Raw genomic sequence first — 11,902 nt, forward strand, 5'->3', positions numbered from 1 at the left:
AAAAAAAAAAGAAAAAAAAAAAAAGAAAAGAAAAGATAAAAAGATAAAAAGCTTTAATAAAGTAATCTCAACTATAGTCTCTTAGAAAGGGGGGTCTCTGCACCCAACCCGCTATCAGTTAAAAGCATCAGGGACTCAGGATTATTTGTGGTTTGATCCAAGCCTGTTACATCCTCTTCCAGTACTGCTCCGTCCTGGGGATGCCGGCCACGACCTCGGACTCGATGCCGCAGTGGTCCTCCCCTCGGAGGATTTTGAAGAAGCCTGGAAGCACACCAAGAGCAACACTCAACCTCAAACCCCCTCACCGCGCCCAGGAGAACAGGGAGGGGGGGTTCCCCTGCGGGGCCTCACCGTTGTCCCCCCAGTCGGTGTTCCAGGAGTTGGCCACCAGCCAGTACGGGGTGTCGTTCTCCACCCCCCAGCCCAGGATCCGGATGGCGTGGCCTCCAACCTGCTCCCCAGACACGTGCTGGTACACCCCTGCAAGGCAACACACCAACACCTCCACGTTGGCACCGTGTTCTCCACGCCACAGGGCACTGAGACACGGTGGGACGCCCGATCTGGCGTCCCCAGGGGGTGGCTGAGAGGAGGTTTTTGGTTAAATGTGAACCTGAAACTTAAAAGGGGCTGGAGGAAGGAATTTTACGTGGGGAGACAGTGGTGAGGTAAGAGGGAGGGGTGTTAAACTAGAAGAGAGGAGGTTTTAGATTGGGTGTTAGGGGGAATTCTTGGTGTGAGGGTGATGAGGCCCTGGCATGGGTTGCTCAGAGAAGCTGTGGCTGCCTCATTCCTGGAACTGTCCAAGGACAAACTGGATGGAGCTTGGAGCAACCTGGGATAGTGGAAGGCATCCCTGCCCATGGCAGAGGGTTAGAATGAGATGATCCTTAAGGTCCCTTCCAACCCAAACCATTCCACGATTCTATGACTGATGCTCAGCACCAGCTCAGCACGCAGGACACCCAGAAACACTCAGCAAGGGGCCAAAAAGCAGTTCAGAACAAGGAATTGGGGTCCTTCTGCCAGGATTTTACCTAAAATCCAAGCTGTTGTTCTCAGCTGGAATTTGGGGCGGTCCCCATTGGGGTTCCCTCCCTGAAACACTCCCCAGCACCGATTCCCTTTGCTATAAACCAGCAGATAGAGGAGATGGCACCTGCCCATGGTCCTACCACACCAGATACTCAAGTGTGAGCTTCAGATCTCCTTTCAGACTTGAGCAGAGGGACAAGGGCCACAAAGAAAGGACCCTCTGGATGAAGTAGGGAACAAGGCTCCCCACAGCCTCAGTGCTGACACTCACCAGACTTGTACATCAGGAAATCCTCATAGACAATAAAGGCTCCTTCCACTGGGCCATTCTTGTAGATCTCAGCCATGATTTCCTTCTCACTGCGAGGGACTCCATAGGAGGTGATGCCTAGGGAGGAAAAAATTCTCAAACTCAGGACAGAACTGTCAGGCCACACAGGGATTGGATGGCTCGACCAAGACTGCTCAGTGTGACCCTGCAAGAAGCCTCTTCCCCTTAAACTCAGGTTAAATTCAAGCCCAGGTGCTCTGGAGACACTGACACAGTCAGGCAGGCAAAGTGGGCTCCAGATATCCCTCGTGCACCATGAGGACTCAAACCATCTTCCTTCCCCAGTCTCAGCTGATGGGGAATAGAAACACAAACTGAACATCTGCCAGGCTGGTGTTTGCTCCAGAACCACCAGACCGGGGTCTCCAGGGACAAGGCACAGAAAATGACCACTGTAAACCAAGCTTGGGAACAGGTCCAACCCTGCCAACCCCACCAAGCTGCCACAAGGAGCAACTCCGGAGCTGTGCTGTCACCTCCCTTACCATAGTGCTTGTCCTCCTTGTAGGAGGGTGAGTATCCAGGTTCACAGTGCCGGCTGCATCTCGGGGTTCCCCCTCCTTCCCCGGTGCAGGGGGGCCGGGAGCCGTTCACGTGGTGCTCGCAGGGTGGGATGGAGTAGGGACGGCAGCCTGTTGAGGACAGAGGTGACATGAACAGGCTGTCCTCGGATTTCTTAACAGCCATGCTGGAGAAGGCACCAGATGCCCCAAGAAAGGGCCTTTCTGACCCAGGAACCCCACAGATCCGTGGGGTGCAAGAGTAGGTCTTTCCCCTGCCAGTTGGGCAATCCCTCCATCAGCAAAGGGTTTCCCTCTGGACCCGCTTCCCACCACCCGCCTCTTGACAAGGAGATGGAAAAGATGGAAACATGATGGGAACATGGCCATGCCAGCAGGAGGGTGAGGTTTCCATTCTGGAAGTTACTTTTTGAAGGGGAAACATGCTGGGAAGATCTCCTGACCTCATCCAAAATGCACCAAACTAGTCCAAAACCAGCTACAACAAAAAATTCACAGCCTGATTCGTTCCTGCTATGGGAGCAGGAGCCTTGTGGGATAGTTAAGGCCTACTGGTTCCCTTGCTGGATGGGTCTCCTGCCTCTAGGTGCTGCTCAGGGACCCTTGTCCCAGAGGAGTGACCAGAAGGAGCCACCACAAGTGGGGGCAGGGAGCCAGGACAGCAGCGGTGTTTTGAGTCTAGACTAAAGGAGGGAGCAGCCACAAGGATGCACACCAGCACAGAAGCAACCTGAAGGACATGAACCTTAACCAGGCAGAGATGGTCCTCTTTGTTTTCCCAAGGGTATCTGCCAGGACTTACCCACATGGGAATCGTAGAGGCCCCCAGACACGAGGCCCCTCTCTGTCCAGTACCTCCACGCACCAGAGGGGTAACCACCATTGCACCTGGAGGAAGAAGCAGCAGTTCTAGCCCCAGCTTGCCCATTTTGGGGGAGGCAAGGGGAATGGAGTGAGTTTGAGTGGCTGAAGGAAAGTTTTGGGCATGCTGAACCTTCTTTCAGTCTGTTCCTGCCCTCCCCTCAAGGACTCGCTTTGAGGCACCAAAGCCCTCAGGTAAGGAGCTAAGAGCCTCCAAATTCCAAAGCGCCTCCCTACCAGGTCCCTTTTCAGCTTCTGCTGTCAGGAGCAACAGGACTTGGGAGACCAAACTCCCTACCCTGTGCTCAACAACTGGAAAAGCCACAGGCAAAAGGCTTGTGCCTGAAAACCAAGGATCTGGAATCATGAAAAGAACCTTCCCTTGGCTTTGGCAGCTGCCAGCTCTGCATGGGAGAGCATCGCTGTGTGCTTGCCCTCTCTCCACCAGCCATCATCATCTACTGTCCTGGGGACAGGATGTGTCCCAGAGGACTTCCTGTCCATGAAATCACCTTTTTTTTCCCCCATCTAACTCCAGCACTCACAGCACAGACCTCTGGTGGAGCTTCCTGTTCATTAGGGAGACCAGGAAGACAGAGGTGAAGCAAAGAGCATCTCCAGGTTGTGTCCCTGCTCCTCCCACCCCCCTTCCAAGTGCACAAGGACCAGGAGCAGCTCACCCCATGCCGCACTCGAAGCCACAGCATGACAGCAAGTCCTCAGCTGACACCTCCACACTGACCTTGGCGTTGGTGTGGACACAGATTCGGTCTGAAATCGCTTCTACGGCGCCAAAAGCCTGTGGGCAGCCCCAAAACACCATTAGAGCTGGTCATGGGAGAGAAACCAGGAGACCTCCTGGCACGGAGCGCAGCAGGCATGGGCCTGGCTGGGAGAAGACACTGAGGAGCTCAGACACTGCAGGATCCCCCCTGTTACCCCATACAGGGCAGCAAAGATGCTCCGAGGGCTGGAGCCCCTCTGCTCTGGAGCCAGGCTGGGAGAGCTGGGGGTGTTCAGCCTGGAGAAGAGAAGGATCCAGGGAGAGCTCAGCCCCCCTGTCAGTGCCTAAATGGGCTCCAAGAGAACTAGAGAGGGACTTTGGACAGGGACAAGGGGGAATGGCTTCCTCATAATGCCAGAGTGCAGGGTTAGATGGAATATTGGGAAGAAATTCTTCCCTGTGAGGGTGATGAGGCCTTGGCACAGGTTGCCCAGAGAAGCTGTGGCTGCCCCATCCCTGGAAGTGTCCAAGGCCAGGCTGGATGGGGCTTGGAGAAACCTCGTCAAGTGGAAGGTGTCCCTGCTCATGGCAGGGGGGTTGGAACTGGATGATCTTTAAGGTCCCTTCCCTCCCAAATTATTTCGTGATTCTATGATTTACACAGTTCAGTAGCAAACTCAACAGCACAGTTTTTGTCCAGCAAAGTCTGTATTAACAGGACCTTAAGCTGCCCATGTTCTTACCCAGCAGGAGCCACAGGAGCCCTGATCTCTTATCTCGCTGATGGTGGGACAGTTGGGCCACTGTGTTCGTGAGTCGAAGTTATCGGGCAGCTCCATGTCTGCAGCAAAGTCCACCCTGCGAGTGAGAAGAGGGAATTCCCGTCACAGGAGCACCAGTGTAACAGGACTGGCTGCTCTGCACTCTTCAACCTCCTCTGAAGGTGACCTGGAGGATGAGGGCTCTTGTTGTTTGCTGACTGAAGGAGCTTAAGTGCTTCTGACGTCCTCAGACCAGGTCAGCAGCTCCTCTAGTGTGTTAATTTTCAAGGATAACAAATTACACAACTGGTCAAGTATCTGGCAGGACGCATATTCCCCTCACACATGCTCCATGCTTAATTCCATGCATGATGTCCACCAGGCTGCACCTACGGGAACACTGCTCACAGTCTGACAGAAGAGTCCCTCACAGACACATCTGGAGGATCCACACAAGTTTTTACAGGAGCTTCACCTTCTTCTTCCAGCACTCACCTCTCAGGGAGCTTGGGCCCAGCCAGGAAGGTGCCACAGAGCTTCTTCACATAGCTCATGTCAGCATTTTGGAAGTTGTGCCCTGCCTGGGAAGAGACACACAGAAATGGGACACAACTCTTCACAGCCACCAAGCACATTGGTGGGACCAGCCTGGTGCTCCAGAGCTCCCTGAACCCCAACCAGAGCCTGACACTTGCTGTAAAGCCCAGGGGTCAAGAGCCAACCACCCAGAGACACAGAACACAGCCCATCACGACCAGTAAGGTCCATCTCGAGGCTCTGGCCACAGCAAAGTGGCCAAGGAGGGTTTGGGCAGGTCACCAACAGAGCTGGACACCTGCTGCTTGTTTCCAGCCTCCTCCAGGGTTTCCTCCTCTTACATTGCTCCTATTCCACAAACTCATCAGTGCTCTGCTCCAAAGAGGAGAAGCTCCAGTTAACTGTCACTCTGGGAATCCCTGAGAGCATCACTTCACTGGAAAAATCAACTGGAGCCAAGGTGGGTTTGATGTCACCACTGTGGTGGGACTCCCAATGTATATCCCCCCCCCCAAAAAAAAAACCCCAAATCAACCCAGTACTCACCTTCCAGGTGGTGTTGAGCTTGTTTATGTGGTTGACCAAGTCACTGGAGAGGGGAGGGAAGTAAGGAATGCTGCGAGCATTGGCGAAGGCCACCAGGACACACAGGATGGACACGGACGGCCACATCTTGGCCACAGAATGGGACACTCCACCTGCAGCCAGATTGGAGCATCATTGCAAACTTCCCAAGGTAGGCTCGGACCACAAGCAACACCCAAGGATCATCACAGCAACGTGTGGGAGAGTAAAACATTTGGCTGCATCAGGCCCCTTGTATCCCGAATTACCCCAAAAGTCAGGAGAGACACAGGAGCAGAGAAATAACCCTCCTCCTGCAGCTCAGGAGAAATCAGGTGAGGCAACCCTGTTTGTTGACCACTGCAGGATTAGCAGCAGCAGGAAAATACTTTTTGAAGCAGATCCAAGGGATTTGGAGGGTATTAAAACCTGTGTTTACTTCCACAGAAATGGAGAATAAGGACCAGGAGAAGGAGTAAATGACATCCCACCACTACAGCAAACCACAGGCAGGGCTGCAGCCCCAGGGACTTGCTGACTCCTGGCCCTTCTGCAGTGCTCTTCCTGAAAGATATCACTCCAAATTCAGACTTTCTGGACTTTACAGCCTCTTTTTGGCCATCCTGTTGCCCTGGGGATCCTGATTGGGGTCACAGCCCCCAAGAGTGACCCCCTACCCATCCAGAGGGGCCCCCACATGCACTGGAGGTGCCTGTGGCCACTGCCCCCCTGCTCCTCCTCCCACTGAAGCTTTTCAGCAGGGAGATGCAGGGCACCAAGAAAGACCCAATTTGGGGAACAGAGATGCAGGGGAAATCCAAGAGCACAAAAGAATGGACCACAGCCTCCCCTGCAGGAGCACAAGCACCACCCACCCGAAGATGCTCCAGGGCTCGGTGGTTTCTCTGCTCTCCTGCCTCCTTTAATATAATTCACATCCAAATGCCCAACTCCAATTCAACCCCCAACACCAGCAGCTTGTTCCACGTCCCCACGCCTGACTCCCTGACTCAGACACATCACCAGGCCACGAGCTCCTCTATCTCTACAAACACACCAGCGCACCCTCCTCCTCCTCCTCCTCCAAACCCTCCCAGCTCCCTCCCACCAAACCCCACACCCACCCCGGCGAGCTCCAAGCCCGGTGAGCAACCCAAGACCTCGGGTGCTCCACAGCAGAGACACTCGGGATTTAATTCCCGCTCATCCCAGCGAGCTGAGTGTGTAATCACCTTTGCAAGCCCGGGCTTAAACCGGACACGCAGCTCCTGCCAGCAGCTCTCCAGCCCCACGGCGGCAGAGCTGGATGAGCAGGGGATGGGGAGATCACACACATCTCCATGCCGGCTGCTTCCACCCACTCACAGCCAAGTTTAGCCTTTCCAGAGAAGAAAACCCAGCAGGAGTGTCCTACTTTCTGCCAGCAACAAGCCCAGGAGGCTGCAGCTCACTGTATAAAGGGGCTTTTTTTTCCTTTTCCCCTCCTACTTCCACCGTTTATTTATTCCCCCCCCCCTTCGTTGTGCTTTCAGCAGGATGCTCAACACAAAAAAAACCAGTTGAGTTTCAGCAGCACAGGGGTCCTCCTACCCCTGAATCTCACCTCTTTGAAGTGGTTTCATGCATATTTGCTTGCTTAGAGGTTTCTGCAGGGGAGGGACTCGCTGGAATTCCCGGTGTCCCCTCCGTGCTCCCCTGCTTACGCAGCAAGGAAGGAGGTTACACCCAGAAAAATAAATACACATTTCTAAAACTACTGTGGTTTTTTGCCTTGTGCCCCTTCAGCACGGCCACAATAAGCTTGCAGGTGACCAGCCAGAGCTGAAGCACCTTTTTTTTAATGAAAAATATATATATAAAAAAAAATAAAATACACACAGACAAAAAAAAATACAACTCCAAAAAACCTCTGTACTTTCTGCAGTCAGATTTGTTTTTTTTCGTAGCACAGGAAGGAGGTATTTTCGAGGCCAGAAACCACATGAGAGACACTTTTCTTTTTGGCAGGATGTTTGTAAATTTGCTGACAGGCTGAAACCCACCCTGCAATGAACCGATAGGCTGCTCACACCCAGCTTTTGAGGGACAGACAAGGGAGATCTCGTGTCCTCAGGTTACCAGACCACACTCCAGGCAACCCGAAACCAAACTGAAAATGGATCTCTGCAGTTTCCCCTCCTGAAACCAAACTGAAAATAGATCCCTGCAGTTTCCCCTCGCTGCTTCAGCTCTGCTGCTTTGCATGTGCCCCACGACATGGCCCAGGGCCAGCAAACCAAAGAGCTGGGAGCCAGCCCCTTGCTTCAGCAAACAAACCTCATGCTAAGTATTCCCTGGGCATGGAGCCTCCCTGTGGGGCATGAGAGAGCTGGGCATGTTCGACCTGGAGAAGAGAACACGCTGTGGAGACAGGAGAGCCCCTTCCAGTGCCTAAAGAGGCTCCAGGAGAGCTGGAGAGGGACTCCAAGCAAGAGCCTGGAGGGACAGGACGAGGGGAACGGCTTCAAACTGACAGAGGGCAGGGTTAGACGGGATATTAGGGAGAAGTGGTTCCCAGTGAGGCCCTGGCACAGGTTGCTCAGAGAAGTTGTGGTCGCCCCATCCCTGGAAACAAATTTAAGGTCAGGCTGGATGGGGCTCTGAGCAACCTGATTTATGGTTAAAGATGTCCCTGCTCATTGCAGGGGGGTTGACCTTTAAACCTCCCTTCGAAGCCACACCTTTCTATTATTCTAGGAGGTCTCCCTATGGCCATGAAGATTCAAGGGGGAGCTGATACTCCCAGCTGGCTGGCATGGAGTATCCCAGCACCTGGCTGGAAAAGGAAGGGGAAATCCTCGATCTTGAGGCATTTCTTCCTCCCTAATCCCCCCCCTTCTCCTCCTCCTCCTCTTCCCCGGCTTCAGCCAGCGCCCAGCGCGCAGCAGATCTATAAATAGGGCACACAGGCACGGGACTGGCAAGGATGGATTCCCGATTCCCACTGACGGCGGGTCACGCGCAGCCGGAGCCACAGCGACCCCGGAGAGGCCGCAGCAAGAAAAGGCTGCTGGTTTCCACCATCACCCCCCCTCCCGCCCCCCTTTCCCAGCTGATCGGGGCTGCAAGAGCTTCCCGTGGGCAGCGTTATCAGGCACGTGCTTCCCCCACCACCCCCATCTCCTCCACACACCAAAACCCCACGGCTGCTTCAAATGCCACCAGAGGAGCGGCACCAGACCCAGAATTGTGTAACAGCTGCTGCACCCCACAGATATCTGCTCCTCTTCATGCACGGTGAACAGGTCAGAGGAGTTGCTCCAGCCAACCCAGGAGATCCCTTCCCTTTGCCACCCTCCCACAGCTCCCGAAGTGCCTCGCAGCTTCGGGATAACCCTGGCTACTAGGGCTGTTTTCACAGGTCACATCCCACCACAGCTCACTAGCTTGAAAAGGAAAACAAGGCTGTTGGACTTCTTAGGGCGCGGCAGCTTCACCCTAGAAAGCTCTCCAGGTGGCAGGAGGATGTTTGGGGCTTACAAAGAGCCATCCAAGCTGCTTCACCTGCTCTTGGGCTGCATCCCTGGAAGCAGAGAAACCACCCCCCACCCCCCCCCGCATTAGGATCCGAAACTGCTAATGCAGTTTCTTGAAGAACGAGCAAGAAATAACTACCCAGCAGCACACCTGACCCTGGGCAGGACTCTCACAATTTCCCAACTCAGCCAGCTGGATGCTTAAAAAGGAAATTTGGACCCCTGAGTGCAACTCTCAAGCTTCCCACTCCCAGCCAGTGAGGAGGGAGCAGTGAGGCCGAAGGCTCTCTGGCAGGAGCTGCTCGGAGCAGCTGCAGCCTGCGAGGGAGGAGAATATCTAGAGGGAGACGGCTGTGCTGCTGCTGCAGAATCCACCCACATCCTTCTGTGCTGTCGCAGAGGAGGAGGGAAGGAGGAGACACCACCCAGGTGCCTTCTCCATCCCCCTCAAACAGATCTGGGAGCCAGGGGCAGTTCCCTGCCGACTTTCCCAGGGACAGAGCTCCAGATATTTAAACCCTGTTATTCCAGACATCAGCAGGATCCCACAGCCCCCTCCTCTAAACAGCCAGGGGAGGTGCACACAGTGCCCACAAACAGCAAACACCTTCGCTGCTGCAGGTCTTCATCAAATCACCTCAAAATTCAAAGCCTACAATTCCCACTTAACTTTCGTTAGGAAAACAACTCCTCAACCCCAAAACCGGCTGTTCCAAGCCCAGCTCACATGACTCAGCTGAGGCAGGTCAGACGACGAGATAAGTCACAGCCCTGAAGCATCTCAGCTCCTCCACTGTCTGGGCCAAACCCCTCCAGGCACAGACAGAGGCACTCACACACCCTTCTCCAAGGGTCTGAGGAAGATAAAAGCTGTCCCACCCTCAATTCTAAAACACCCCACCCCCACCACCCCTGCAGGGCCAGGGATGCCCCTCCAGGGCGAGGGGGGTGCTCAACAACGCCCAAGTCATGTGTCCTCCTCAGCACCAGCCCTTTGCCCAGGCCAGGCTTTGTCCTTTGTCCTGTTTGCCAGGGTTAGTCTGTGACTCCAAGCCACAACAAAGCAAACCCATTAAGGATACGATCCAGCTCAGCTTGCTGTGCTGCCAGGTGAGCTTGGCAGCACCAAACCCGTGGCCTGGTGACTTCATTACAGCTCTCACTGCACTGTCAGAGCTTGAATTCTTTTTTTTCCTCAAGAAAAAAACAACATGAGGCACTTTTCCCCACACTTACTCCTTTCTAGCAAAGCCAGATCACAAGCACAGGTTAGATAACAAAATCCTGGAAAGGTCTGACTTGGAAGGGACCCTAAAGATCATCTGAATTCCTACTAGACCAGGTTGTTCAGTATCTGGCAAAATAAATCCACCCTGACACAAGCTCCAGAGCTCACCTCTACAGCTTCCATGCAGAGAAAGCACAGGATTCCTCACAAATACAGCTGCACTGATTTTTTTTTTTCTACTCTTACAGTCCAATCCCCAAACCAGAGTCTTGCACAACACCTCAGACACCCCGTGCTACGGAAATCCCTTCCCTTCACCCGCAACCAGGAGGGAAATGCCGCAAGGAAGCGATCTTTGCTGTCTCACGCCTGCAGAGCATCCCTAGGATTGGGATCCAGGAATGGGAGATTTCTTCCAGGCCAAGGCGACGCATGGCAGCTTCTCCAGCGCCATTCCCAAGCCACGGTCCTGGTCCAGACCCAGGCTGGGCTGTGATCACGGGATGTTCCCAGGGTGCCAAACCGACCGCAGCGTCAGCTGACGAGCAGGGCTGGGGTGTTTTCCCTGCCTTTATTATGAAAACGACGCTTCCTCTCCCTTCCCGTGGCCCTTACTGAAGGTCTGCTGAATTTTTGACGGTCCACGGCATTTTTTCCTGCCACCATCCGCACCCTCGAGCCGCAGCGCAAACCCCTTCCCGCAATTCCGCAACCGCAACACCCCGTCCCGCGCCAGCCACGGACAAAAACCCCCCCCCCCCCAAAAAAAAGAAAACAAAAAAAACCCACAAAAAAAACAACCAAACAAACAAAAAAAAAACAACACCAAAACGCCGCTGGAAAAACCAGGAGACGCTGCTGCTGAATGCTCCGCAGCCCCCCAAGGAGCCGCGGAAAGGGCGCGCCCCCATCCCCACCGCCCCACGCGCGTCCCCCGCCCCGCAGCATCCCCTGCCCTTACCGATGCCGTCGCCGCGCCCGCGCCCCGCTGCGCCCCTTATGCGCGTCCCCGGCCCGGCCCCCAGGACTCACCGCCCCGCACGGCCCCCGAGACTCGGTAGCGGCGGCCGGGGTAGCTCCGGGAGGCTGAGTCACCTCGCCCGGCCCGCCCCCGCCGTGACAGCATCCTGCCTCCTGCCCGCCCCTGCCGCCTGCCTGCTTCCCTGATCCTGCCTGCTTCCCTTCTCCCGCCTGCTTCCCTGATCCTGCCGGCGCCCCTCCACCTGCCAGCCTCCATCCCACCGAGTTTTCCTACCTCCAGCCTGTCTGCATCCCTCCTCAATCCTGCCTGCATCCCGTCTCCATAGTGCCTGCATCCCTCCTCCAGCCTGCCTGTGACCTTACTTAGTCCTACCTGCATCCCACCCTCTGCCATCCTGTCTCCATCCCTCCTCCTGCCTGCTTCCCTGATCCTGTCTGCTTCCGTCCTCCTGCTGGCCTCCATCCTAATGAGTTTTCCTACCTCCAGTCTGCCTGCATCGCTCCTCAATCCCGCTTGCATCCCTCCTTCTGCCTGTTTCTGTCCTTCTGCCAGCCTCTATCCCATCTAGTTATCCTCTTCCAATCTGTCTGCATCCTTCCTCCAGCCTACCTATGACGTTACTCAATCCTACCTGCATCCCACCCTCTGCCATCCTGTCTCCATCCTGCCTCCATCCCTACTCCTGCCTGCTTCCCTCCACCTGCTGGCCTCCATCTCCATTAGTTTTCCTACCTCCAGCCTTCCCCACATCCTTCCTCATTTCCACCTTCCCACCTCCATCCTGCCTGCATTCCTCCTCCTGCCTGTTTCTGACCTCCTGCTGGCCTCCATCCCTCCTCA

General features: G+C 54.9%; 1 protein-coding gene across 3 annotated transcripts; it reads right to left on the minus strand.

Annotated features, from left to right (window-relative positions):
• Window positions 1–27: 27 nt before the first annotated feature.
• On the minus strand, window positions 28–11,200 carry CTSB (cathepsin B). 3 transcript variants are annotated; one of them, XM_027905834.1, is made up of 10 exons: window positions 11,113–11,200; window positions 5,320–5,471; window positions 4,732–4,817; window positions 4,219–4,333; window positions 3,432–3,550; window positions 2,693–2,778; window positions 1,855–2,001; window positions 1,310–1,426; window positions 355–483; window positions 28–264 (listed from the first exon to the last, which is right to left on the minus strand). In XM_027905834.1, exons 2-10 carry the CDS (start codon window positions 5,443–5,445, stop codon window positions 167–169), a joined length of 1,023 nt encoding a protein of 340 aa, XP_027761635.1. In that variant the 5' UTR covers window positions 5,446–5,471; window positions 11,113–11,200; the 3' UTR covers window positions 28–166. The 3 variants fall into 3 exon arrangements, with proteins under 3 accessions (XP_027761635.1, XP_027761637.1, XP_027761636.1); XM_027905836.1 differs by lacking the exon at window positions 11,113–11,200 and adding an exon at window positions 11,042–11,065; XM_027905835.1 differs by lacking the exon at window positions 11,113–11,200 and adding an exon at window positions 7,380–7,503.
• Between the last annotated feature and the right edge of the window lie 702 nt (window positions 11,201–11,902).

Source organism: Empidonax traillii, unplaced genomic scaffold (assembly GCF_003031625.1).
Source record: "Empidonax traillii isolate 1590-97213 ecotype Southwest subspecies unplaced genomic scaffold, ASM303162v1 scaffold1213:size316513, whole genome shotgun sequence".
Classification (NCBI taxonomy): domain Eukaryota; kingdom Metazoa; phylum Chordata; class Aves; order Passeriformes; family Tyrannidae; genus Empidonax; species Empidonax traillii.

Coding starts and splice junctions, on each gene's coding strand:
- CTSB (XM_027905834.1), bottom strand. CDS start 5,445: ATGTGGCCGTCCGTGTCCATCCTGTGTGTCCTGGTGGCCTTCGCCAAT. Junction 3,551..4,218: donor GCTCCTGTGGCTCCTGCTGG/GTAAGAACATGG, acceptor GGCTGCCCACAG/GCTTTTGGCGCCGTAGAAGC. Junction 484..1,309: donor TTTCCTGATGTACAAGTCTG/GTGAGTGTCAGC, acceptor GTTGCCTTGCAG/GGGTGTACCAGCACGTGTCT.